This window comes from Plecotus auritus (genome assembly GCF_963455305.1).
Source record: "Plecotus auritus genome assembly, chromosome: 1".
Taxonomy (NCBI): domain Eukaryota; kingdom Metazoa; phylum Chordata; class Mammalia; order Chiroptera; family Vespertilionidae; genus Plecotus; species Plecotus auritus.
The window spans coordinates 150527207-150551709 of NC_137770.1; the positions used below are offsets into that span (position 1 = coordinate 150527207).

The window sequence follows — 24503 nt, forward strand, 5'->3', positions numbered from 1 at the left end:
ATGTTAAATACCCTTCTCCCTAATGGAACCAAAATTAAACAGTAAACTACATGCCTCAAAAGAAGACTGCAGCAAATGAGTTAACATCCTGATTATATAAAGCAGGCAAAGAAGATGAGATTTATATTTACACACAAGAAAATACAAAATTAAATAAAATTAATCCTTGATTTAATTATATGGGAATCTATTCTAAGTAATAATGCAAATATGGTAAAAGCCGAGGTTCAAAAGTGGACATCCTTGTTCTGAGGGAAGGGGAAACCCAATTTAGGTGCCCACAACAGAACAACAAAATCATCTATTGTGCCTTTTCTTTCCTAGGATATTAATAATCCACTTAAAATTGATTTTAAGACTATGCAAAAATATAGGGAAAAATCAGTGTAATATTAAATGAAGAAAATAAAATTCAGAATTGTACATACAAATTAAATTAGAAATATTCTAAAATATAACACTGTTTGCCTTTTTGTATTTTCTGAGTTTTCTTAATATGAATGCTTACTATTTTAATAATTAAAATAAAAAATTTACATAACTTTACTAATTTTTAAAATATGTTTTTATTGATTTTTTAAAAATTTAATGCATGTAAAACACCTAGAAATAGTGCTTCACACAGAGCAAACATTCAAATACCTGTCAATCACTGCTTACGTATTAAACAATATACTGGAAAGAAATTATTCTCTTTTGCTAGGAAACTGATATATATTGCTAGAGTCATTAATCAAAATGTATTGAGTTAATTTTCCTTACTCATTAACACAAGCTGAGAAAATATTTAAATTCATAAAAATATTATTTCAGTACCAAAGGACTATGTTCTAAATCCCAATTCTAAAATTACTCCTAAAATAAATAAGAAAAATATAAAAGTATTACCTTGTTGATATCATCTGCTGCAAATCCACTTTGTTGTAAGAGTACTCTGATTGCTTCTATACATTTATTAAAAAGTGGAGAACAGAGAAGTTCAAACCTTGCTCTGTACACACAAAGAAGAGAAAGAAAAAAGGCTTATACAATTAAACAGGACATCTTTTTCCTTTTTTAAAAAAATTTTATTTTCATGGAAATGTGATTAATTGCATCAATTTATAAAAATTTGTTAAACTGGTTTTATTACCAAGGCTTTCACTAGAATGTCATTTTTTTTGTTTTTAAATATATTTTTTAGTGTTCATAGTATTACAGATGATTTCCCATCCCCTCCTTCCCCCCTTCTCTCAGCCTTTACACACCCACCCAGGTCTAAACTACCCTATTTGTTGCCTGTGTACAGGACATCTTTTTCTTATGAAGAGTAAAGCCAAAACCTAATGTGACAGTTCTCTTAAGAATAGGTTTATGATCAGAACAGGATTATTTAGCACCTAGCAATGCAATACCATTGGGGCGGGGGGGGGGGGAGGGGTGTACTAAATTATTCATCTACCAATGTATGAAGACATGTTAAGATCAAATTCAGGTTGGAGATTCTTACTCAATGCCCTACTTACAGGTTTTCCATAACCTGAAAATGAAAACTCAATGAATGACAGTCCCAACAGTAAATCTATTGATCCAAATCAAACCATCATTTGAAAGTGTTTATTTTTTTGTGTTCAAGTTTTAAAAATTATTTCACATTATTTTTTTTTAATAATCTGAGACTATATTGTACCTAAATGTAGCTCTTTGGCACCATCTGGGAAACATGAATGCTAGCATAGAATTTATATATATATATATATATATATATATATATATATACACATATATATATATATATTTATTGATTTCAGAGAGGAAGGGAGAGGGAGAGAGAGAGAAAAACATCAATGAGTGAGAATCATCCATCAGCTGCCCCCCCAATACCCTCCACTGCAGATGGAGCTAGAAACTTGGGTATATGCCCTGATGGGAATCTAACTGTGACCACCTGGTTCATAGGTCAATGCTCAACCACTGAGCCACACCAGCTGGGCACTAGCATAGAATTTTAAAAACAATCGACATTCAGGAAAAATGTACTCCCTAATTTTATACTGAACTTCTTAGATGCAGACGACTAATTTTTAAATTTATTTGTGCTATCTCTAGATTTTAAAATATTCCTATTCTTGCAATCTTAGTGACAAGGCAAAATTTCCTTAACAAAAAGTTAAAAATTCAATTTCATTTTTTTTTTAAATCATTTTTTTTAAAAAATATATTTTATTGATTTTTTACAGAGAGGAAGGAAGAGTGATAGATAGTCAGAAACATCGATGAGAGAGAAACATCGACCAGCTGCCTCCTGCACACCTCCCACTGGGGATGTGCCCACAACCAAGTTACATGCCCTTGACCGGAATCGAACCTGGGACCTTTCAGTCCGCAGGCTGACGCTCTATCCACTGAGCCAAACCGGTTTTGGCTCAATTTCATTCTTAATAACTGGTATTAATAAGTCAATATATACTTACATACTGAGTACTTGGACAAACTTAGCACTAAGTTAGGAATTCTGGAAATAGAAAAAATATAGACACTCTGCCCACCTTTCTATTTTTTGGGCTGTAGTTTCAAAACTCACTTAAAAGATCTAGAGCAGTGCTATCTAATAGAATTTTCTGTGAACACTAGCCACATCAGAGTACAGTAAGAACTCAATATAACAAACTAATTCATGTGAGGGAGTATTTGTTAAAGCCCAAAGTCCGTTATATAATAAAGTAGGTTTTCTGAATGTGTATGTTAAAAAATTGACATATTAAGTTAGTTTACCTATTTTTACTTATGTAGACACTAGAGGCCTGGTGCACGAAATTCACGCACGGTGGGGGGGGGGTGTCTCTCAGCCCAGCCTGCACCCTTTCCAATCTGGGATCCCTCAAGGGATGTCCGACTGCCCGTTTAGGCCCGATCCCACTGGGATCGGGCCTAAACGGGCAGTCGGACATCTCTCTCACAATCCAGGACTGCTGGCTCCCAACTGCTCGCCTGCCTGCCTTCCTGATTACCCCTAACCGCTTCTGCCTGCCAGTCTGATCACCCCCTAACCACTCCCCTGCCAGCCTGATTGATGTCTAACTGCTCCCCTGCCAGCCTGTTTGCCCCCAACTTCCCTCCTCTGCCAGCCTGGTCACCCCTAACTGCCCTCCCCTGCAGGCTTGATGCCCCCAACTGCCCTCCATTGCAGGCCTGGTCCCTCCCAACTGCCCTCCCCTGCTGGTCATCTTGTGGTGGCCATCTTGTGTCCACAGGGGGGCAGGATCTTTGACCACATGGGGGCAGCCATCTTGTGTGTTGGAGTGATGGTCAATCTGCATATTACTCTTTTATTAGATAGGATAGAGGCCTGGTGCATGGGTGGGTGCCAGATGGTTTGCCCTGAAGGATGTCCCGGATCAGGGTAGGGGTTCCCTTGGGGCATGGGGCGGCCTGGGCAAGGGGCCTGTGGTGGTTTGCAAGCCGGCCACACCCCCCGGCGACCCGCGCGGAGGCCATGGTATCTGGGATTTATTTATCTTCTACAATTGAAACTTTGTAGCCTGGAGCGGAGCCAAGCTGTCTGCTCGCTCAGTGGCGGCAGCCATTTCTGTTGGGATTTATTTATCTTCTTTAATTGAAACTTTGTAGCCTTAAGCGGAGGCCAAAGCAGGCCAGGGCTCCGGAAACTTGGCTTCCTTCATCGCCGCGGGCAACCCTAGCCTCCTGCTCTCTCTAGCTCCGTGGCTGCTGCCATTTCTGTTGGGATTAATTTATCTTTTATAATTGAAACTTTGTAGCCTTAAGCGGAGGCCTGGGCTGGCCAGAGTGTGCAGAAAGCTTGGCTTCCTCCATCGCCGGGGAAACATAAGCCTCCCTCCTGCTCTCTCCATGGCCGCAGCCATCTTGTTTGGGTTAATTTGCATACTGGCTCCTGAATGGCTTGTGGGCATGGCTTGTGGATGTAGCGGAGTGATGGTTAATTTGCATATTACTCTTTTATTAGATAGGATGTTTGTGTAATTAAAATTAAGTATGTATGAATACTTTAATTTTACAAAGTTTTCTATACGTATTACAGTAGTTTTAAATTTATACTTAACAGAATCTAGTAAATGCATGCATTCACCAGTCACGAGTAAACAAATGCACACAGCTGGGGATGGCTTAGCGAATGTCTGAACATCAGTCCAAACACGTTAAGATTGCTGCAGAAAGTCACACCAGTGACAACAGAACCTATTACCAAGTGGGCGCTGCTTGTGATCATGTGCTAATCATTCGATGAAACCTGTTTATGAGCAGTGACTCCTGGATTTAAATATGTAATAGTTGTAGATATGGATATGTAATATTTATGTATGTCTGAGAAATTATTAGTGTTTTTCCCCAACATATGGCCTAATTGCGAAAATTTGGTAAAAATAACTGAATTAGTAACAAAAAAGGATAACCTGTTAATTTAATTGTAAGCAAATCTTGGTTAAAAGAATTTTTAAATTAACATGGTATTAATTTTCACATATGACATAATGGACCCGAAATTTTGTTCATTAAATCCAAAGTCTGTTATAAATCAAGGTCTGAAAAATCGAGGGTTTACTGTATTGAGCACTGGAATAGTGGCTAGTGTTACTGATAAATGGAACTTTTTATTATTTGTTTCTAATTAACTTATACCTAAATGGCCATAGGTGGCTAGTGGCTATTGTACTGGACATGCAGAGCCAGAATCTTCAGAAAAGTCCAGGAAGAGTGAGGAAGCTAAACTATAACAGACAGACGGAGAGAGAATTTAACCAAATATACTCAGTACAATACTAAAAATAATACAGTGCTATCTATAATTCTGGAAGTTTTCACTATGTTTCCAAGTCACCTGTTAGGTTTTGGGGATATTTAAATGGTTTAACTAGTGGTAACTATTACTATTGTTAGTAATATGCAATATAAAATGATAAGGCAACATCCTCTCTTTGGACTTTCGGGGTAAAAGTGCAATCATTGATAAGCAATGATTTGGATTATGCAAAAGACAAGGGTATTAAAAATAATTTTATGCACATTATACCTATGCTTAGTGAAAGTCATAACAACTATTAAAATTTAAAATGATGATGGGTGACAGAGCAATCAAAACCAAAATAAATATCAATCTTTAGTATCCTATATAATAAAATATGAAAATAGACCGAACGGCAGATCAACCAAACCACCGGTCGCTATTGACCACCAGGGGGTGCGAGCGGAACATGGCGGGTGTCAGCAGCAGGCAGCAGAGTGCGGAACATGGTGGACGTCAGCCACGGCAGAATGGTGGAGCAGGTGAGGGGGGGCGCCAGACCAAGGTGGGGCGCCGGTCGCTGTCATTAAGGCGAGCTTCTGGTGGTTACTGAAAATTCTTTGCATCCATGCGCCGCAGTCCTGCCCAAAGCTCGTACCTGCTGCCGGCCCTGATTGCCCCTCAGGGCTTCTCCACTTCCCCCTACCCCTGAGGGGTGATTGGGGCCGGCAGCTGCCTCTCGCACCCGCTGCTGGCACCCACTGCTGGTGCCGGAGCCACCGCTTGCACCTGCTGCCAGCACCCGGTGCTGGTCCCAATTGCTCGGCACTGTCAGTGGGTGTGAGTGGCGGCTGCGGGCCCCAATCGCCCCTCAGGGCTTTTCCACCTCCCCCTGCTCCTAAGGGGCGACTGGAGCAGCAGCCACTGCTTGCACCCGCTGCTGGTGCCAGCCCCAATTGCTCCGCGCCGTCATCTGGTGTGAGTGGGGCCAGCGTTGTCAGCATGTGGAAGCGGTGGCAGCGGGAGCGGGGCTGCCAGCAGACAAGGGACCCCACCCCCCCCCACCCCCACCCCCCGCCAGAAGCTGCAGCAGGAGGGGCTTGGTGGGGCACGGAGGATGGGCCGAGACCCACCCCTATGCGCACGGCAGCCTCACAGCCCACAGTTCCTTTCAAGGTGCTCCAATTCATGCCCTGGGCCCCTAGTAGTGTAATAATTACAGGGTATGAACTTGGGGGTCAAACTGGCTAGGTTTGAGTCCCAGGCCCATCACTAGCTGTGTAACCTTGGACAAATAATTAAACCTGTGTTTCAGCTTCCTCATATGTAAAATAAGGACATTATCTTTGGGTTGTTGTGAGGATTTGATGAGTTGATACTTAGAATACAGGCTACCACACAGTGTTAATGATTAAGTCATGTGCAAACCCACATCAAATTTAAGCAATAAAGTAGGAGCCATATAGGTGGGGCTGCCAGTTAATAAGAGAAATCTGAAAATCTCAAACTTAAGTTTCCTCTCACCATTCTTTAAAGGATCTGGGATGATTTTTTCAGATACTGCTATTTGCAAATAACAAACGATCACATCTGACGTAATTATTTTGAGAACAGTTACTTATTCAGACAAAAAACTGGATCTCAGAAGTAAAGACAAGAAAGCTCTCCTTTTATAGATGGTGAATAAATTTCAAATGAGCTAACAAAAAACCCCAAAGTGAGAAAATTACACCTAAACATGAAAGCACTTGACATTTTAATGAAGGTTTTTGAACTTCAGTTTTACCTGGACACATTGCAGTCAAAATCTTGACCTTCATATAACGAGTCAAGGAAACAATTGGCACTTCCCAACGTTGACAGAGAATGTTTTGCAATGTCAGCACTGTTCATCAATTTCATCATGGCTCGGGCATTTCCTCTGACGTCATGTTTGAAGGATCTAAGTTAAAAATATAGTTTCTGAAGTTAGAATTTATTATAACTAAAATCTGGATAGTCCCTATAAAGATAATAAGCAACTCATAAAGCAGTATTAATACCAGATTTTAGCATCTGGCTTCCAACCCACCAAATTTCCGAAGAAAATTCTCTGCAATTAAAAGAAGAATCTCTTAAAGAAAAATCAATAACCAATATACTTAATACTCTGAACTCCTGCATTCTGTACCTTTAATAATAGAGTATACTTTAAAGAAAGCAGAGTACCTATTATTTTTTATTTTTTGCAGATGAGACAAATGGAGGTTGAAGGAGATTATGTAACAAGGTCAAATCTCATATATTACTCTTTACAACTGAGGCATTGTTCAATGGTGTAAAATTTTCTGTCCAGCTTTAAAAAACTAAACTAAAAGTGGTTCTTTAAAGAAATTTGACACATACAAAACATGTATACTTACAGTTCCTCTATCTCCAAGATGAATTAATTAATTATTAACATTGCTTGATAGGCAGTGAGCAAAGGCCTTGCTTTTAAACATGTACATTAATTAGAATTGGGAGTAAAATTAACAATGCTCTACTTTGAATTGGAATACGTTATAACAAAAAACGGTATAGGTCTTTATTTAGCAAATGAGAAATTACCACTTTTTCAAGACTTTCTTTTACCCAGTTTAGCTAAACAGATGAAAACACTGTTTCAGCTACATTTTTTTTAGCACAGTAATGTCCAAAATATAACCTTTATACTATATGTGGCTCTTGATATGCCAAACAAGATTAGAATTTTGAATGGAATAACTGCATCCAGTAATAAAACTAAAATCTTCTTTGTAGTGGTAAATTAGTAGTTAAATAAACATTCCATTAATTCCCTGGAATGTGACTATAACAATGTAATCTTCATCAGCTCTAAACTTAAAAACTGTTCAGAAGGTAGTGAGGCCTCAGAGCTGGTACCTCCCCCTCCTTCACCAAGACATAGAGCAGCACATGAAGAATTAAGAAACTGAACTTGAGATCCAAGTCCACACAGTTCCACGCCTAGTAATCCCTTAAACTAAGTAAAAAATCCAACCAAGCACACTGCACTGGACAGCTTGGCCTATGCTTCCCTACATTTGTGTGGATAGATATTAACTCCACAAAAATATCCAGTACATTGGAAAAAAACACACCCTCCTTCGAAGCAGAGCAATTTCAAATAAATTAGGGCAAAAAAACTAAAGGAAAACTTCAATCAAAATATATCATCAGCCCTGGCTGGTTTGGCTCAATGATTGGAGCATCTGCCAGCATACTGAAGGATCACGCATTTGATTGCTGGTCAGGGGCATGTGCCTCAATTGCAGGTTCCCTGGCCCCAGTAGGGGCGTGTGTGGGAGGCAGCCAATCAACATGTTTCTCTCACATTGATATTTCTCTCTCCTCCTTCCACTCTCTCTAAAAATCAATGGGAAAAATATCCTCAGGTGAGGATTAACAACAATCCTATCTAATAAAGAGGGAATATGCTAATTGACTATCACTCCATCACAAAGATGGCTACACCCACAGCTGAAGTCAAGTTCCCATAAGGAGCCTTAACGAGCAATCAGCAGGAACCTGAGGCTACGCCCTCCCCCGCCCCCGTAGGTTTTGAGCAGGACCTCAGGCCGCAGGCCGCATCCCCCACAAGGCAGGGCTTGACAGGGGACCTCAGGCCACCCCCAGCCCTGGGGACCTGAGGCCATGCCCCCCCCCGCCTGGCGGAGCTTGACGGGGGACCTGGTGCTGGGCTAGGGGACCTCAGGCTGCTCTCCCCACCCCAGAGCCAGGGCGGGGGACCTCAGACTGCACCCCCTGCCCAGCGGGGCTTGACGGGGGACCTCAGGCCGCGCCCCCAGAACCAGGCCAGGGGACCTGAGGCTGCGCCCCCCTGCCTGGCTGGGCTTGACAGGGGACCTCAGGCTGTGCCTCCTGCCTTGGCACCAGGCCGGGGGACCTCAGGCCACGCCCCCCACCAGGTGGGGCTTGACAGGGGACTACAGGCCACGCCCCCCGCCCCAGCACCGGGCCAGGGGACCTGAGGCTGTGCCCCCCTGCCTGGCAGGGCTTAACAGGGGAACTCAGGCTGTCCTCCCCAACCAGCGGGGCTTGACAGGGGACCTGAGGTGCACCCCCTCTGCCGGTGGGGCTTGACAGGGGACCTGAGGCTGTGCCCCCCCGCCTGGCGAGGCTTGATGGGGACCTCAGGCCATGCCCCCCACCCAGTGGGGCTTGACAGGGGATCTTATGCCAAGCCCCCCATCCTGGCGCCAGGCCAGGGGACCTGAGGCTACGTCCCCTGCCCAGCGGGGCTTGACAAGGGTGGGACTGGCCAGGTCTGGATCTAGCCCAGCCGTGGGCAAACTACGGCCCGTGGGCCGGATCCGGCCCGTTCGGCTGTTCTATCCGGCCCGCGGAGCCGAAAGAGCGGAGGGTTCTCTTGCTCTCCCCTCCGCTACTTTACTTTGAATTTATATTAGTTCACACAAACACTCCATCCATGCTTTTGTTCTGGCCCTCCGGTCCAGTTTAAGAACCCATTGTGGCCCTCGAGTCAAAAAGTTTGCCCACCCCTGATCTAGCCCAATGGGGGCAGGGGCCGGCCGGGTCTGGGTCTCACGCGATTTTGAGGCGCATGTGAGTGGGTGGGACTCTGGTGCGCCCCAGACTCTGACAGGAGGAAGGTTTTCATATACGTTTTACTAATTTTCTTTCATTTCTGACACTTCTATTATAGAGAAAGGGCAAATAGCAATATTAAATTATTTCCTCTAATTAATCCCCTTTTAATGTGCACGAATTTCATGCACTGCGCCACTAGTATGTATAATCAAATTCATTATTACTCACCTCTGAAACTCAGAAGCTAGATGCTGTGCTAAGGTTTCTGTAAATTGTGTACCTCCAATGTTATCATCAGTGTTTGTTGAAATAACACGATATATTCCACTGTTAACTTCCATGACACTGATAGATAAGGATGTTCCTCCAAGTTTGAACACCAAAATATTGCTTAAAAAAGAGATAACATGAGTAAGTTACGAGAGAACACAACATTTTAAAGCAAGGTTGGTCTTCTTACACTAAGGAGCCACTTAGTTTAATCCATTTAGATCACAAATAAGGAAAGTGAAAATCTCACATGAGTAACTAACTTGTCCATGGTTGTGTGGTGAGGGGTGTGGAGAGAGGTAGAAGACAGTATAGGGAGGATAAATGATGATAGACAGAAACTTGACTTGGGGTGGTGAACACACAATACATTGTTGTAGAATTGTACACCTAAAACCTATAAATTTTGTTAACCAGTGTCACCCAATAAATTCCATTAAAAAAAATTGTCCATAGTCATCACTTACTGGTGAATTTAGCTTAAAAATCAGATCTTTTAATTTTAAGTCAAAATTATTTTTCATTTAGTTGTGCTGGTAAAATTGTATTCTTCTGAGTAACTAGAGTTCAAAACACCAACTTTTCAAATAAAGATTTGTGATTATAGTGAATTGTAAGAGAATTAAAAATAGAAATTTTTTGTTAATATTATCCAAGTTACTGCTGCAATAACATGTCTATAAAAATGAAACATACCCAAAACTAGGAGCTAATTTCCTATGTATAAAAATTTATAATTTCTGATATTTTACATTTATCTAGTTTACCTAAAAATAATTTCCTACTAATTTATATATATATATTCATTTCAAACTGAGATATACGATGAAACAATTAGGGGAAATTAACACATCTGAATTAATTTACTTGAAGCAGCATGATATGTCAGGCCTATTAAGACAACTAAATTAGTAGTTATGTTTTACTGTTTCATAATCAAAATAATTCTTAAATTCTCACGTTGGATTTCTCACCATCTTCTGTCAAGACAATTGTGTATAAAACTACTCACTAGTTATAAACAAGTTTAGTAACTGAAATTGGTAGTAAAATTAAGTGTCCTAGCTTGATTTGGAATGTGGTCAAGCTTACAAATTTCAAATCTATCTCAATTATAGGGACAAAATGTGGGTGATAAGAGATGGACAGATAAGCTCAATCTTCCATCCTGTTATGACCCTTCTCTGCTTTCCTAGGACACCTTTCTCATCTATTTGAAAAACTCCAGTTGAGAGTTTTGATGTCTTTTCATTCACAAAGGCTTGGAAGCGCTGTATTTTATAATAATCTCTACTGATGTAATTGCTATAATCTTAAATGTTTTTTGCACTGAAAAATTTAAAGCTGAAAATATGGTTTTTACCTTTTTCCAGCGGGGGAGTCTTGTCCAATTCCATAAGCCAGAAGAGCTGCAGATGGTTCATGGATTAACCGCAAAACATTAAAGCCAGCAGCTCTGGCTGCTTCCCTGTGGACAATTTGCTTTCAATAAATTTAACATCACAACATGTTCCAGTCTACATTTTAGAAATGCTCTGTTGTAAGATTTTATGCAATAGCAAATAAGATTTCATAAGTAGAACATGGATGGTAATGATCTTTAGAAGCAAGATAATAGGACACAAGAGATGAATGTAACTCTTAAGAGATCATTTTCATTTAATAATGTTCACTAGATGATCTCTTCCTACTCACCTCTGCCTTCCCTCTGAGATTCAACAGTCTGTTCTATGCTTCTATACCTCTGGATCTATTTTGTTCATCAGTTTATTTTGTTCATTAGATTACATATATGAGTGAGATCATGTGATACTTGTCTTTCTCTGTCTTATTTCACTTAGCATAATACTCTCCAAGTCCCGCCACGCTGTCTCAAAGGGTAAGAGACCCTTCTTTTTTTACTGCTGCATAATATTACATGGTGTTAATGTACCACAGCTTTTTTATCCAATCATCTACCGATGGGCACTTGGGATGTTTCCAGATCTTAGCTATTGTAAATTACGCTGCTATGAACATAGGGATGCATATATTCCTTCTGATTGGTGTTTCGGGTTTCTTAGGATGTATTCCTAGAAGTGGGATCACTGGGTCAAATGGTAGTATGCATAACTCATGGACACAGACAATACTGTGGTGAAGACCTGGGGCAGAGGGCAGGGGCGGACTAGAAGGGGTCAATGGGGGAAAAAAAGAGGACATGTGTAATACTTTCAACAATAAAGATTAAAAACAAAAAAGTAATTTTGTCCTAAAGTACAGCTGGTTATTTAAGAATGAGAAATAAAGAACAAATTAAAAGCTGAAAAAAAAAGAGAGAACTGACCTTGTACAGAGAAGCTATCTAAAATGAAACAAATGTATTATATAGTACTAGATGCCCTGTGCATGAAATTTGTGCACTGGGGGTGGGGTGTGGGGTGTGGGGTCCCTCAGCCCGGCCTGCGCCCTCTTGCAGTCTGGGAGCCTTCGGGGGTTGTCCGACTGACGGCTTGGGCCCATGGGGAGTGGGCCTAAGCCATCAGTGGGACATCCTTAGTGCTGCCGCAGAGGCAGGAGAGATTCCCGCCACTACTGCTGCACTTGCCAGCTGTAAGCCTGGCTTTTGGCTGAGCGGCGCTCCCACTGACTAACAGGGGGCAGCTCCTGCGTTGAGCATCTGTCCCCTGGTGGTCAGTGTACGTCATAGCGACTGATCATTCTGCTGTTCAGTCGATTTGCATATTAGCCTTTTATTATATAGGATTTTAAAGCGCTAATATAAATAGTATACTTATGTAAAAGTAAAACTAAAATTTAATTTATTTTGATCTGCTAAAAGGAGTTTTCTTCTACTATTGACCTGCTTCTGACAAAAGTTTGAGAAAGGTTTTTCTTTACCTTTTAAGTAATCTGCCTAAAAAGCAAACATTTTATTTTATCAAAATAATTTCTTGTGCTTCATGTTAGTTTTATTGTCAGGTCTTGAATTATTTTTTCAAAACTGAGTCTACTCAATATTAAAAAAGCTAATGTTTACTCACAACTAAGTAACATGCTATATTTGTTTTTAAACTTTTAACTCACTTTTGTTAAATAGTTAGGTATTGTTTTATAAAAATTAATAATAATGTTCAGAGTCTATTTTCTTAATAAAAGAAAATACCATGTGTTTATATTGAACAAGAAAAAGAAAGCTCTCAAAAATACCTATGCTTATAAACTTTAGACAAATTTATAACACATTTTGCAATTTTCCAATTTCTTTTAGTGTCAGTTTTTAATATCCCACCAGTTCAAGTAAATGAAGCAATTCTCTGCCCCAGAAGCAACCTAGATGCTTGCCAAAGCCTCATGTGGAGCTCTATCCCAAAAGTAAAGGCATGCATTCTCACCAATTACATCTGCATAATCTGTAAAAATTACATGCAACTTTTTGGTTAGATGTTAAGATCTAAGGTCAAAGAATACCTGCAAACATATAAAATTGCCTATTTTTATATAATTTTAACATAAACCCTAATTACATACAAGTAGGGCAAAGTAATTCATAAACATCAACTTAACCTGGTAATTAAAAACATTTTTAATCAAAATAGATAAGAAGGTATATCTAATTTTATATTCTCTTGCCATGTCATAAAAGATAGGACATATTAATGATCAGTAACATACTTTTTACCATACTATTTACATATACACATGTATTTACAAGTAAAATTTTATTGCCCAAGGGGTTTCCAAATGCAATTTTACTTTTTTACTATATGGTGATATTGTAAAATTTGTATTTCCTTTAAGCAAATAAAATAAATCCATATTATACTTACCCAAGAGAATTTTTTTGCTTTTCTCCAAAATCAAATGGAACAGTAATAACTACATCATTTGCATCTGAGCCCAAGACAGAATGTGCTGTTTCTATATATTAAAAAAATATAAAAATAAATTCTGATGACACAGAAATATGTCAAGTGATACTTTCTGAGGTTTATCAATTTGCAGCAAAGATCTTCTCACTATGAAGATTTTCCAGTTCACTTGCTGTCCTACCCAACTGATTTTCTTTTTTTGCTCTCTTAAATCATGCATGACGTTTTGGTAATTTGTGGACATAGAACTAGGTACTTTCCAAAGTGCCTGGCTCTTAGGCTTCAGTTTCAACCATCTCCCAAATTATACTGGTTTTTATTGAGAATGCGCTTCTAATGTGTCAATGTAAAGACAAACAGTATAATGTTAGTTCAACACATTAAAGGGATGCCTTATATCCCACAAATTCATAGTATAATCCCAGAGCTGATGTGAGCCTTATGCATAATCTACTCGAAAATTTCCTAAATTGTTTTAAGAATACCACTCAGCTCTAGCCTTCAGAAGCGATGAAACCAGACCTACTTAATCTGCTTAACTATTGTTGAGAGTGTACTGTCAATCTTAAAGGAGATATAATATTCACTCTTCATCACATTTGGCCACTTCATCTTACGAAGTTTTGAAAATGCTAATTCAGCCCAATCCATTTATATTACTTCTAGGGAGACCAAAGTCAGGGAAGGTAAGTCATTAACCATAGTCACATAGCCAATTAGTGGCCCAGTCAGATACTAGAGTGTAGGTCTCCTTACTGCTAATCTGCTCAATCAGCTGCTTCTCCCTAGGGCAAAAAATATGTCTACTTTTTAAGGTCAACTCTTAAAAAATTTTTTGCTTTGGCTCAATACCTTTCATTTTACTAAATATCAGTCTGGCAACATCTCCTGGGTTAACAAATTTTGTTTCTTCTCCAGTATCTATTTTATATCGTAATTTCCCATTTTTTTCAATGACCTAGAAAGAAAATTATAAGTGTGTTAAATAAGGAATAATTTTAAAATAATATCAAGTTTCAAACCAATATTATAGGTCAGCACCTTAGCAATTACTTTGTGTAATAGGGAAGTAATAAGAGGACCATACTCACTAAACATTTACTTTCTGTGATGTATTTCTGAGCCTGTGGGTCATCAGAGCTGTTCATAAAGATAAAGATAATTAAATATTAAAATCTGTATTGTTCATATGTAAGGTTTCAAGAACACTACATTTTTTATTACCACTGAACAAATATAAAAATATAAACAAAATTAAGTTGCTTAAAATTAAAAAAAAAAAAACACTTCATTTCTGCTATTAATAGATACTATAAAACATTTGGGGGTGATTTTTCATAATGTCAATGATTTTGTTACACACTTCCACATCTATAATCCTGAAGACCCAACCACTGAGATAAAAAGGACAAAAGAGGTAAGACTGCAAACTAAGGGCAAACCAGCATGCCATCTCTGCTGCTTGGTCTAAACATGAATCAACACCCAAAATCAAGAGTGAGCAACAGTACAAACGTTATATATGGAAAGGTACACAGTACTACAGGTGGACAGATCTATAATGCCCTATATAAAGTGGGTACTAAATAAATGTGCATGGCAATAAAATAAAATTAATGAATGTTTTGTTGCTCAAAATAGTAATACCAATTTATGCAGACTATGTTTTCACATATATTACTTCACATGATCTTCACAATACCTTAATGGGATTAATTTGGCCAGCATTATTTTAGAGGTAACAGGTTCATAGAGGGTCAATGACTTAAAAAGTTAATAAGGGGCAGAGTCAGTATTTGATCCCAGGTTTTTTCTATCCGGGTATGGTTGTTCACTTTCCCCGACTGCCTGGCAGTAAGATGGTGCATGATTAAGTACTTCTGCCCCTTGAGCAGGAATAGGAGTAACTAATCTTTGGTTTAATTTCATCTAAGATGAAGTAAATCCTTCCCTTAAACCAAGCATGTCAAACTCAAAGGTTAACACAGGCCAAATAAACAAGGTTTAAGTTTATGTGGGCCCCAAAAAAACAAAAGCCTCAATTTTCATAGAAACGTAAGTTTATTTAGATAGACATGCTGAATACAAAAGGCTGAAATAAATGAATAATCGTTAACATAAAATAGAACACTTTAATTTTTCTCGAACATTAACTTACCAGACACTGAATAACTGCACAAATTAATAAGCACAACGCAAATAAACCTATTTTTCTTGTTCTCCGAAAGAGAAATATTTCCTGTTGCGCACACTAAACAAGTCAGTCCAAGACCAATGACGTGACAATCGGCTGCTAAAATATTCGCTGCTATTAGTGGAGAGAAATGGTGCGCCTGCATGTAAGGGAAATGAATGCAACATGATTATAGTAATCAGTCATTAGTGAATGTTGTAGTTCGTTATTAATAATTATATATAACAGGATATTGTAAAAATTAAGTCACAAAATTTTTATTAAAACGTTTCTTACATACCATTATATCGGCTGGGCCACAAAAGGGCCGCGAGTTTGACATGCTTGCCCTAAATCCTTCTTCCAAGGGGCTGTGGCTATTCTGTTCAGAAACCAGTCTTAAATGTTTAATAAGAAGAGGTGGAAATTAACAGAGGCTAACTGCTAAAGCAAGCATGTTATACTAGCAACGAATATTTTAGCAGCCAATTGCCATGTCATTAATCTTGTACTGACTTGTTTGGTGTGTGCAACAGGAAATATTTCTCTTTTGGAGAACAAGAAAAATAGGTTTATTGGAGTTACGCTTATTAATTTGTGCAGTTATTCAGTGTCTGGTAAGCTAATGTTCAAGAAAAAATATTAATTTTTATTAAAATGTTCTATTATTTTATGTTTACTCATTTATATTCAGCCCTTTGTATTCAGTATGTATCTATCAAAATAAACCTGTTTCTATGAAAATTGAGGCTTTTGTTTTTTTGCAGCCTAAACTTAAACCTTGTATATTTGGCCTGTGTTAGAGTTTGACATGCTTGTGCTAAAGGGTTACTAAACATCTAATGACCCTAACCTGTATAATTCAAAGACAAAAGGGTTGTTTAAAATTGCCTAATTTGACTCAGAAGTCTGTCTGAATACTTGCAGATTCCCCACACTTCCTTCTCTATCACCTAAAAATTGGTAGTGAGGAAAGAGGTAAAATAGTTTGCCCAAAGTCACATGGTTAATGGCAGAACTGGCCAGAATCCAGATCTTTAATGCAAAGTTTAGTATTCTTTCTACTGAACCCTCCCCTTCTTCCCTTTTCAAAAACCCAATAGACTATATCCTGGACAAATAATTTTAAGAGTAAGAATCAGATGAAGTGTGCCCTTTGTAATTTTTTTGCACCAATATTGTAAATTGTGCACATTTACCAGTTGTTTTTAGACTAGAATTTAAGTCAACCAGGATAATTTATCCTATTGTGTAGGCTACCTACCACTCAGAGAAGATATTTGCTGGGAAAAAATATTTATGGAATTTATAAAACTCTTCGAAAGGAAAATTATTTCTCAACTGCTATGCAAAAAGGCCCTGGCTTATGTGAAGACAGAAAGCACACATAGCTCTTGGAGACCATGTATAGGCAAGAACCTGGAGATTAACTAGCAGAAAAGCAGAAAGCAGAAAATGCAGGTGACGACAAATGATCACAGATAGCACCAGAAAGTAGCGAACTGACCCACAACTACATACAAATAAAAACTTTATTTGTCCACACCAGGATTAATTATGTAACAGAAAAACAAAGGATGGTGGGAGGTTAGTATACACAGCACCTTATTTACATCATGGTCTTAAGGAGGCAGAACGTTAACCCTACCAAAGTATTACCACCTTTATCAGCAATGCTGTTTTATCTTCCTCCTCCTTCCTTACATGTCTCTTATATGGTCAGCAGGCCCTTAGACAGGGAACACACCAGCACTAATGTGCTACAGGGTCTTCTTTCCCACTACTGTCACAGTATAGTGCTTTCCATGTATGAAAGCATTTTTACATTTATCTGTTTCTTTGACTCACAACAATCCCGTGAGGTAGGTAGAACAGTTATCAGTTTCTTAATAGGTGAGGATCCTGAGATATACCAATAGAATGGTAAAACGACCCACTAAAGGATGGATAGGTAGTAATGGTTTGGCCTGGAACTTAAGCAGGATTTCTGGGCTTGTTTTCTTTCATACAACGTCCCCTTATTACAACTTCCCTACTCTTCATAATATTTTGCCTATTTCTGTTCTGTTCACTTCTTTATTTTCCTTTAGTTTTATTCCCACATTAAAGTTACATTACCCATTAGCTTTTCACAATACTACCTTCAAAGTTTAACTCCACTTCCATACTTTAGCACTTCCTTTATCTCAAATAAATCACTGCCTATGTAATTTGCCACCATTAATAGATTAATATAGTACAGGCCTAATTCTTCACCAAGTACTTCCCTGGTTTTCCAAAATGTCTACCTACCTACATTAGTGTTATCTAGTTATAACTGACACATATCCCTCCATTTATTGACCTAAAACAATTGAAATGATTTGCCAATGTAACCGTGACAGGATTAGAACCCAGGATTTCTAACTTGATTCCAAGTATGCTACCACAGCAGCTGCCACCTCCATCCATTATCCACTCAACAGAGCAGCTCACTTGCTTGCCATCTATTCATGGTTCCAGGTATATTCCCACTGTTTTTTGACTATTTCTTCACCTATCTGTATTTCCTGCATTAAGCACCCAAGCCTGCAAAATATAAAACTTCTTCCAACATGCTCAGACTTTTTTTCAGCCTATTGATTGAAGAAAAACCTTTTAAATTGGAAATATGGCTCAACACCTGTGTTTTTTGGGGAAAATGGAATGTATTTGTTGAGAACCTATGCTTAAAAGGAGTTATTTATTGCAAGCAGTCTTTATTCACATCACGCTCAACTCTTCCCAAAGCTGTTCTTTTCTACCACTAGCCACTAACTAGGTGATCTCTCGTCTACACCATGTGAGAAAAAGTGATTTTGGAAAGTTCCCTAGAAGAAAAGTTTTCTAGTGCTTGCCTTCTGTAACACACAACACAGAAACAACGTTAACAAAAAAGAATGAAATTAGCTAAAAAGCACCTGGGAAACTGATATTATCCCAAGTCTTTCCAAGATATTCAATTAGCAATTCAAACTTAAAGATATGTAATTATGCATGTAAAGAACCCAAGTAATATAGAATGCAAAGAATTTACTTACATTTAATATTTTATAAACAGCCAGTATCTCATTATATCAGATTATCAATATGAACCATAACACATGATTGTGGCTTCCTATCAGTTCTGAATTATATCCTATAGAGACTAAGAACTATTAAAATGGAGGGAAAGATGATTTGACTATTGAGTGCTTACTAGTAGGTATGTCACAGACACAGCAGTGAAAATGAGAGAAAGGTACAAATAGATGTTGTGTCTAGAGTAGTCTTGAGCTACAGAGGCATTAAAAAAAAATGAAGACTTTAAACTTCAGAAAGCAATCAAGTTAAACAACTATTCAAGCAATGATGTCATCATGGTATACAACCATAAATTCTATATCTTGTCAACTAATGTGCCACATCCTTGCCTTACCTTGGCCAAGGTCATATACATTAATAACTTACATGTGTATATAGTGCTTTTAAAACCCTTTCACATCTATTAGCTATTTGATCCTCACAACATCCCTGTGAGGTAGGCAGGTTAGGAATTGTTACCTAGCTCCCATTTTACTGATGAGGAAACTGGTGCAGAGAGGTAAACTAAATTGCCTCACATTAGTGACAAAGCCAGGGCTAACTAGCTCTTGAGTTGGCTCCATCCATTTTCCATTCGGCCACCTCTCAAATATCTGAAGTCTTTCAATTAGTGAAGTTTGGGAAAAACAACTAGCAGGTGTATTTCTACTCTTCTGCATATTTACGGCTCATCCACTCTTTTCTCTGAGGACATGGAAAAAGATCCAGGTCACCAAAAGGCAAGTATTGGATCTGGGCTTCTACCAGTTTAGGATATACACCCTTTTATCATTAGTTCCTAACTTTTGGTGTTAGAAATTAACCTCTGAAGCAATTTTTCAAGCCCTAGCTGAAAAGCACCGGTTGCCTCTTCCACTGCTGTTGCCAAGCGTCTCACTGCAATCACGGCATCCCTGCGGAGCTCATTGGCAGTGTCTTGCTGAGCACTGGCCTCCTCACCAATAGCAATCAGCCTGTCCAATTTTTCTTCCTCACGTTTTGAAAGTTCTCGTGCCAATCTCCTGTTTTCTGCCAATTCAGCTGCAATAGTCCTGGCCACTGACCGCCTTCTTCGTCTTGCCCACCTTGGAGGGGGCTCACTGGTCAAAGGCCTATCCCCACCAGAAAAAGGAACTCCGGAGATTGGAGGCTGCTGTGTGAAGGCCACCCCAGGAGTGTTTCGGCCCGTGCTGGTGCAGGGACTGGGCTCACCGGACACACCCAGTCTGGTCATGGGGCTGCTCTGAGAGGGAGCAACTGCACCTCTGAAAAGGTGGTGGGAACTGCTGTAGCTGGGGGTCCCTTGAGAGCACCCTGAAAAACAAAGCAACAATGTTGCAGAGAGGACATTCCTGCTAAGGGAAGGCATGGAGCCAGCAGCAGAGCTAGGAGACAATTACAAAACTGTGGTGAATCCTGGAAAGTCCTCTCTCTACAAGGGACTGGGAAGAATTCATTTCTTTGGTCTGGACATTTTAGCCTATTGTAACCTTATTTCCAAAACCTTCCCCTTGCCTTCCTAAGCCCCTTTCCACTTAGCTATCCAACCCATTCTATATCCACAAATGCCTAAGTACCCATTATAAATATTGCCAAAATAGTTTGGTTCTAAAGAGTACTTCTACATTTAAAGAGTTCTATACCTTACATACCTAGGATCATAGCTTTTAAATACCTGGAGCCCCTTATCTTATAATTAGGTTTTAAAAAAAAGGGCAGGGGCAAAAACAGGGGTTATGTTAAAAAAAAACACACCATCCAATCATATACTGTTGTTTAGAACCAAGTGACTCTGGGACCCAATCCTTTATGTGTTTGGAAATTACCTGCACCTGAGGATTCATCCCAGGAGTCTTCAAGGTCACTGGTTTCTTGCATCTGGTCAGTGATTCTCAGTTGACAATCCTCATCTGATTCCTTAACTGTTTTCGAGATAGGCTGATAATCTGCTGCCTGAGTCCTTTTTGGTTTCAGAATGTCGGTTCCCTCTTCCCCTGGGTTGCCAGCGGCCATTAAGTTCTGAGTATAGTGCTTGGCCCAAGCAGCATCCTCCATTAAGTTGTCTGGGTCAGTCACTACCTGATTTCGGAGAAGCTGGTCCAAGGTCTCATAAAATGGACAGTGTGGTGGGTCACCCATACTTGTGGCATGGGCAACATATGCCTTTAAATATAATGCCTTCAGAACTTTAAACTTGGAGCGGCACTGACGATCGGTGCGGCGGAAGCCTTCCTGCTGCATTCGCTTAGACACAGCCTGATAGACATCTGCATTATGATGCACAGTCTGGAGGCGTTGAATGTATTCTGCCTCGCCTAGTATGGAGAGAAGAGTTCGCGTCTCCTGTCTGGACCACCGGATGCCCGCACTGCTATTGGAACTGGCCATAGTGGACTGGGAAGGAAGGCTAGCTGACGAAAGCTCCTGGACAGCAAGGTCCAAATCTGAAGGTGTGGGGAAACTCTGGGTGCTTTCCGTTTATTTCCAGGAGCCAACGGATTCTTCCCTCTCAGGGCTAATTGCTGAGAAGTCAGATCCAAGGACCAAATTTCTGGCTGGAAGGCCACAGGGGAATGAGAGTTACAGGAAGGATGTAAGGATAATTGTGGCAGCAAGTTAAGCAGTGCTACCTGTAAGTAGGTCACAAACAGGTAGGATGCCAAGACTGAGAGAGCCCAACTTTGGGAGTTCATCCAGGATAGACACTGCCCCAGGGGCTAAAAAGGGCCTTACTGACTTGATAACAAGGGGACTGGCTCCTCCATGGAGGCCAGAATGCTTCCAAGGCTGAAACCTGGGATACCTGTTTGTCTGTAAAAACCACCATTGTCTTCTAAGTAGACAGATGAAGTGGGAAATACCTGGAGCATGAGGCAGCTAGCAGGACCATGGTGCAGCAGTTTGTCTGAAGGGTGCTCATCCTTCACTAACCTTGCTGCAAGCAGCATGCTGTGGCTATGCATTGCGCATCTGACTGTCACCATTGCACTCCTTCGTTAAAGGATAACTTTCAGGGCCAGAAAAGTAAGCTTAAGTTATTCTTGTTAATACAAAGCTTTTTGCATAATATAGCAAAAGACAACCACATCTTTACTCCAACTGCTGCCCCCAAACAGCAGCATAAAACAAATAGGACCACTAGGGGATAGATCTGTGGACATGTTCTAAATCTTGATTATATCAATGTCAGTATCAGGTTGTGAGACTATACTATAATTTTGCAACATGTTATTATTGGGAGAAAGTGGTAAATCCAGTAAAATATAGCATCTATTTGAATTATTTCTTACAACACTATGTACAAGTACTCAAATACTAAAGTTCAATTAAAATAACATATTGTTGGCTGCTTACAGTGAATCTAGCTTCAACATCCATCTATAACTCCTTGCTTTTTTTCAGAACTTATAATTTGAACATCTTTGAAACCACCTAATTTATCATCATCATCACCACAAAAATTTCAATTCTCTATAAAATGCTGTAGTTTCTGACTTTGTGCATAGCTATCCTAAAGAGGGCGGAAAAGTCAAGTTCAGTTTAACTACAGGTAAAGGATAATAAAAAATATCTGTGTGTATAAAAAAATAAATCAACGTAAGAAAATTTCTATTTAAATTCTCAATAGAACAACACAGAAAGAAAACCTGGGTCCAAGTTAGAAGTCCTGAATTGTAGTCCTATCTAGTTCACCTCCCTTACTAATTTAGGAATACCATAACTTCTATGTGCCTTGATTTTTCTCATCTATAAATGGGAAGAGATAAAACCTGCCCCGATAATCTCATAGGGATTTGAGAGGATTAAATAAAATAATAGATGTGAAAGCACTCTGAAAACTTAAAAACACTATTTCAAGTATTACTACTACAGTGAAAATGAAATCCCCTAAGTATTATGATAATCTATAATTTGAGGAGACATGAGTCTGGGGAAGCAAGACTCTTTAATCTTTTAATTAAAGCTGTAACAGATGATTAACCTGATTCTTGCATAAGATGCTAATTAAACTGTTTCTCTAATGATTAAATTTATAAGCCACTGGAAAAGTTAGTTCCCAGAAAGTGTCATAAAAGGACCCAAAGAAAACTGATAGTATCTACATAAATTATAACCAAATGTAATAGATTTTGCAAAAATCAACTACAATGCAAAGAAGTAATCAAATTCCCCAAAAATCTTTCAAGTTCCCTCAGTGTAAAAAGTCCAAATTACCACCTCTGAATGACACAAACTATCAAAATGAAAGGAATGTTGGTATTTATCAATACAAACAGACCTGTCAGCAAGAAACAAACGTCTGAGTGAAACCCATCTTTGAGAAGATTCGACACTAGTCATCGAAAGAAACTGGCTACTGAAGTACTCTCTGAAATAACTCAGTCAGAAAAAACTGGAAAAAAACAAACCCAGAAAAAACAAATGGTGTTTCTAGTTTCATTCCACATTATGTTTAGACTGTAAACACATTTTTATTACCTATATGTTAAAGTGGTATTTTATTCCATACCTTCTGCCAAGGATCTGCTTTACTTTCATTACTGTATTTGAAATATTTCTTATTCTACTTTGTTTTGCTGCCAATCCAACAACCTGGAAAAGAGCAATATATTACAATGCATGTAATTTTTACTTATTTCAAAGCAAAAATGTGAGGGGGAATAGTACCTCTTCATTTTCTGAGTAGGCAACAACAGCTGGAGTAACTCTGTCACCTGCATCATTTGCAACCACATCAGCCCGGCCATCCTGGAGAAAAATATATTAGTTACTTTGAATTAAATAGACTCATAGAACATATTGAGACATATGTGGGCCAGTGTTACTTTGCCATATATGTGGAAAGAAATATTGATCTATCAATATTTTAAACTTGTAGATTCAATTGCAACTATTCATTTCCTAGATTTTATGAAAGCTCAACATTCCATAAAGAACTGCCTCATTTTTTCCAGTCTTCTCTGCAGTCAATAATGGAAACAAACATAACAACCTTTCTATATACAATAACAAGTCTTGTTTCACCACCCTTTCTACTTCTCTTCCTTCCCCTACAAATACCTTTCTTCCCTTTTCTACATATGATGAAGTGGCACTCTGACATTTAAACGTGAAACTAGCGTCAAGGGAGTTCAGTATTATTGTTCCTTCCGCCTCCCCACTGACGAGGAAGGCCTCCACTGCTTGTCACGCTCTCTTCATTTCCAGAAAGGCAAGTCAGTAGACCACGCACCATCAACTCGCTTCACACGCCGCGCAGGATCAACGACAGCTCCAGCCCCAGATCACGGCCTCCCCGCCCTTTCCCGGCAAAGGTCCAGAAACCTCCAGGCCTCCTGGGGCCACTACATCCCACAGACCCTCCAGGCCTCCTGCGGCCCTGACGTCCTCGCCGGCGTCGTCACGACCCTCCCTCCAGGCCGCGGCTGGCTTTCCGGAGCCGCAGGCGATGAGGCCGGCCCTTTGCTTCGAAACTTCCCTGCAGTAAAGCCTCAACATGTGACGTTCCTAGGCCGGCAATACGCCGTAGGTGACCAAAGACCTGGACACGCACTCAAACAACGGGGTGGCTGACACTGGGCCGTAGCCCAGCCCCCCACTCCCTCACCTTATAGACGGCCACGCAGGCTGATGTGCAGCCCAGGTGAACTCCGATGGCCGCCATGAGGCGGCAGAGAAGGCGGCAGCAGTAAGCGGTCCCCCGCCGACTACAGGTCTCCGGCTCCCAACAGCCCCATCAGGCACCGCGGAGACTTCACGTTCCCGCCCGCCTACTGCGTCAGTCCGAACGCCG

At 39.7% G+C, this 24503-nt stretch overlaps 2 protein-coding genes across 3 annotated transcripts in view; both read right to left on the reverse strand.

Moving 5' to 3' along the window:
- The window catches only part of HSPA14 (heat shock protein family A (Hsp70) member 14), a 48301-nt gene extending 23814 nt beyond the window's left edge, over positions 1-24487 (reverse strand). For both annotated transcript variants that reach the window (XR_013960193.1, XM_080661565.1), the window contains exons 1-10: positions 24318-24487; positions 23378-23458; positions 23220-23302; positions 14547-14595; positions 14308-14413; positions 13414-13504; positions 10968-11072; positions 9563-9724; positions 6528-6683; positions 889-991 (exon numbers count right to left, since the gene is read on the reverse strand). Coding sequence is in view for 1 of the 2 variants with exons in the window: in XM_080661565.1 (XP_080517691.1) it covers positions 889-991; positions 6528-6683; positions 9563-9724; positions 10968-11072; positions 13414-13504; positions 14308-14413; positions 14547-14595; positions 23220-23302; positions 23378-23458; positions 24318-24374 (993 nt within the window). In the remaining variant the exon portion in view is untranslated. The remainder of the gene's footprint in view (positions 1-888; positions 992-6527; positions 6684-9562; positions 9725-10967; positions 11073-13413; positions 13505-14307; positions 14414-14546; positions 14596-23219; positions 23303-23377; positions 23459-24317) is intronic.
- On the reverse strand, positions 17143-24460 carry MSANTD7 (Myb/SANT DNA binding domain containing 7). Its single transcript, XM_080661590.1, has 5 exons — positions 24318-24460; positions 23378-23458; positions 23220-23302; positions 20536-21264; positions 17143-20023 (listed from the first exon to the last, which is right to left on the reverse strand). Exons 4-5 carry the CDS (start codon positions 21095-21097, stop codon positions 19509-19511), a joined length of 1077 nt encoding a protein of 358 aa, XP_080517716.1. The 5' UTR covers positions 21098-21264; positions 23220-23302; positions 23378-23458; positions 24318-24460; the 3' UTR covers positions 17143-19508.
- Positions 24488-24503: the final 16 nt, after the last annotated feature.

What these genes read in the sequence shown, in the direction of transcription:
- MSANTD7 (XM_080661590.1), bottom strand. Translation starts at nt 21,097, where the DNA reads ATGGCCAGTTCCAATAGCAGTGCGGGCATCCGGTGGTCCAGACAGGAG. An exon ending in GGATGAATCCTCAGGTGCAG is followed by an intron (nt 20,024 to 20,535) that starts GTAATTTCCAAA and finishes TTTGTTTTTCAG; the next exon opens with GGTGCTCTCAAGGGACCCCC.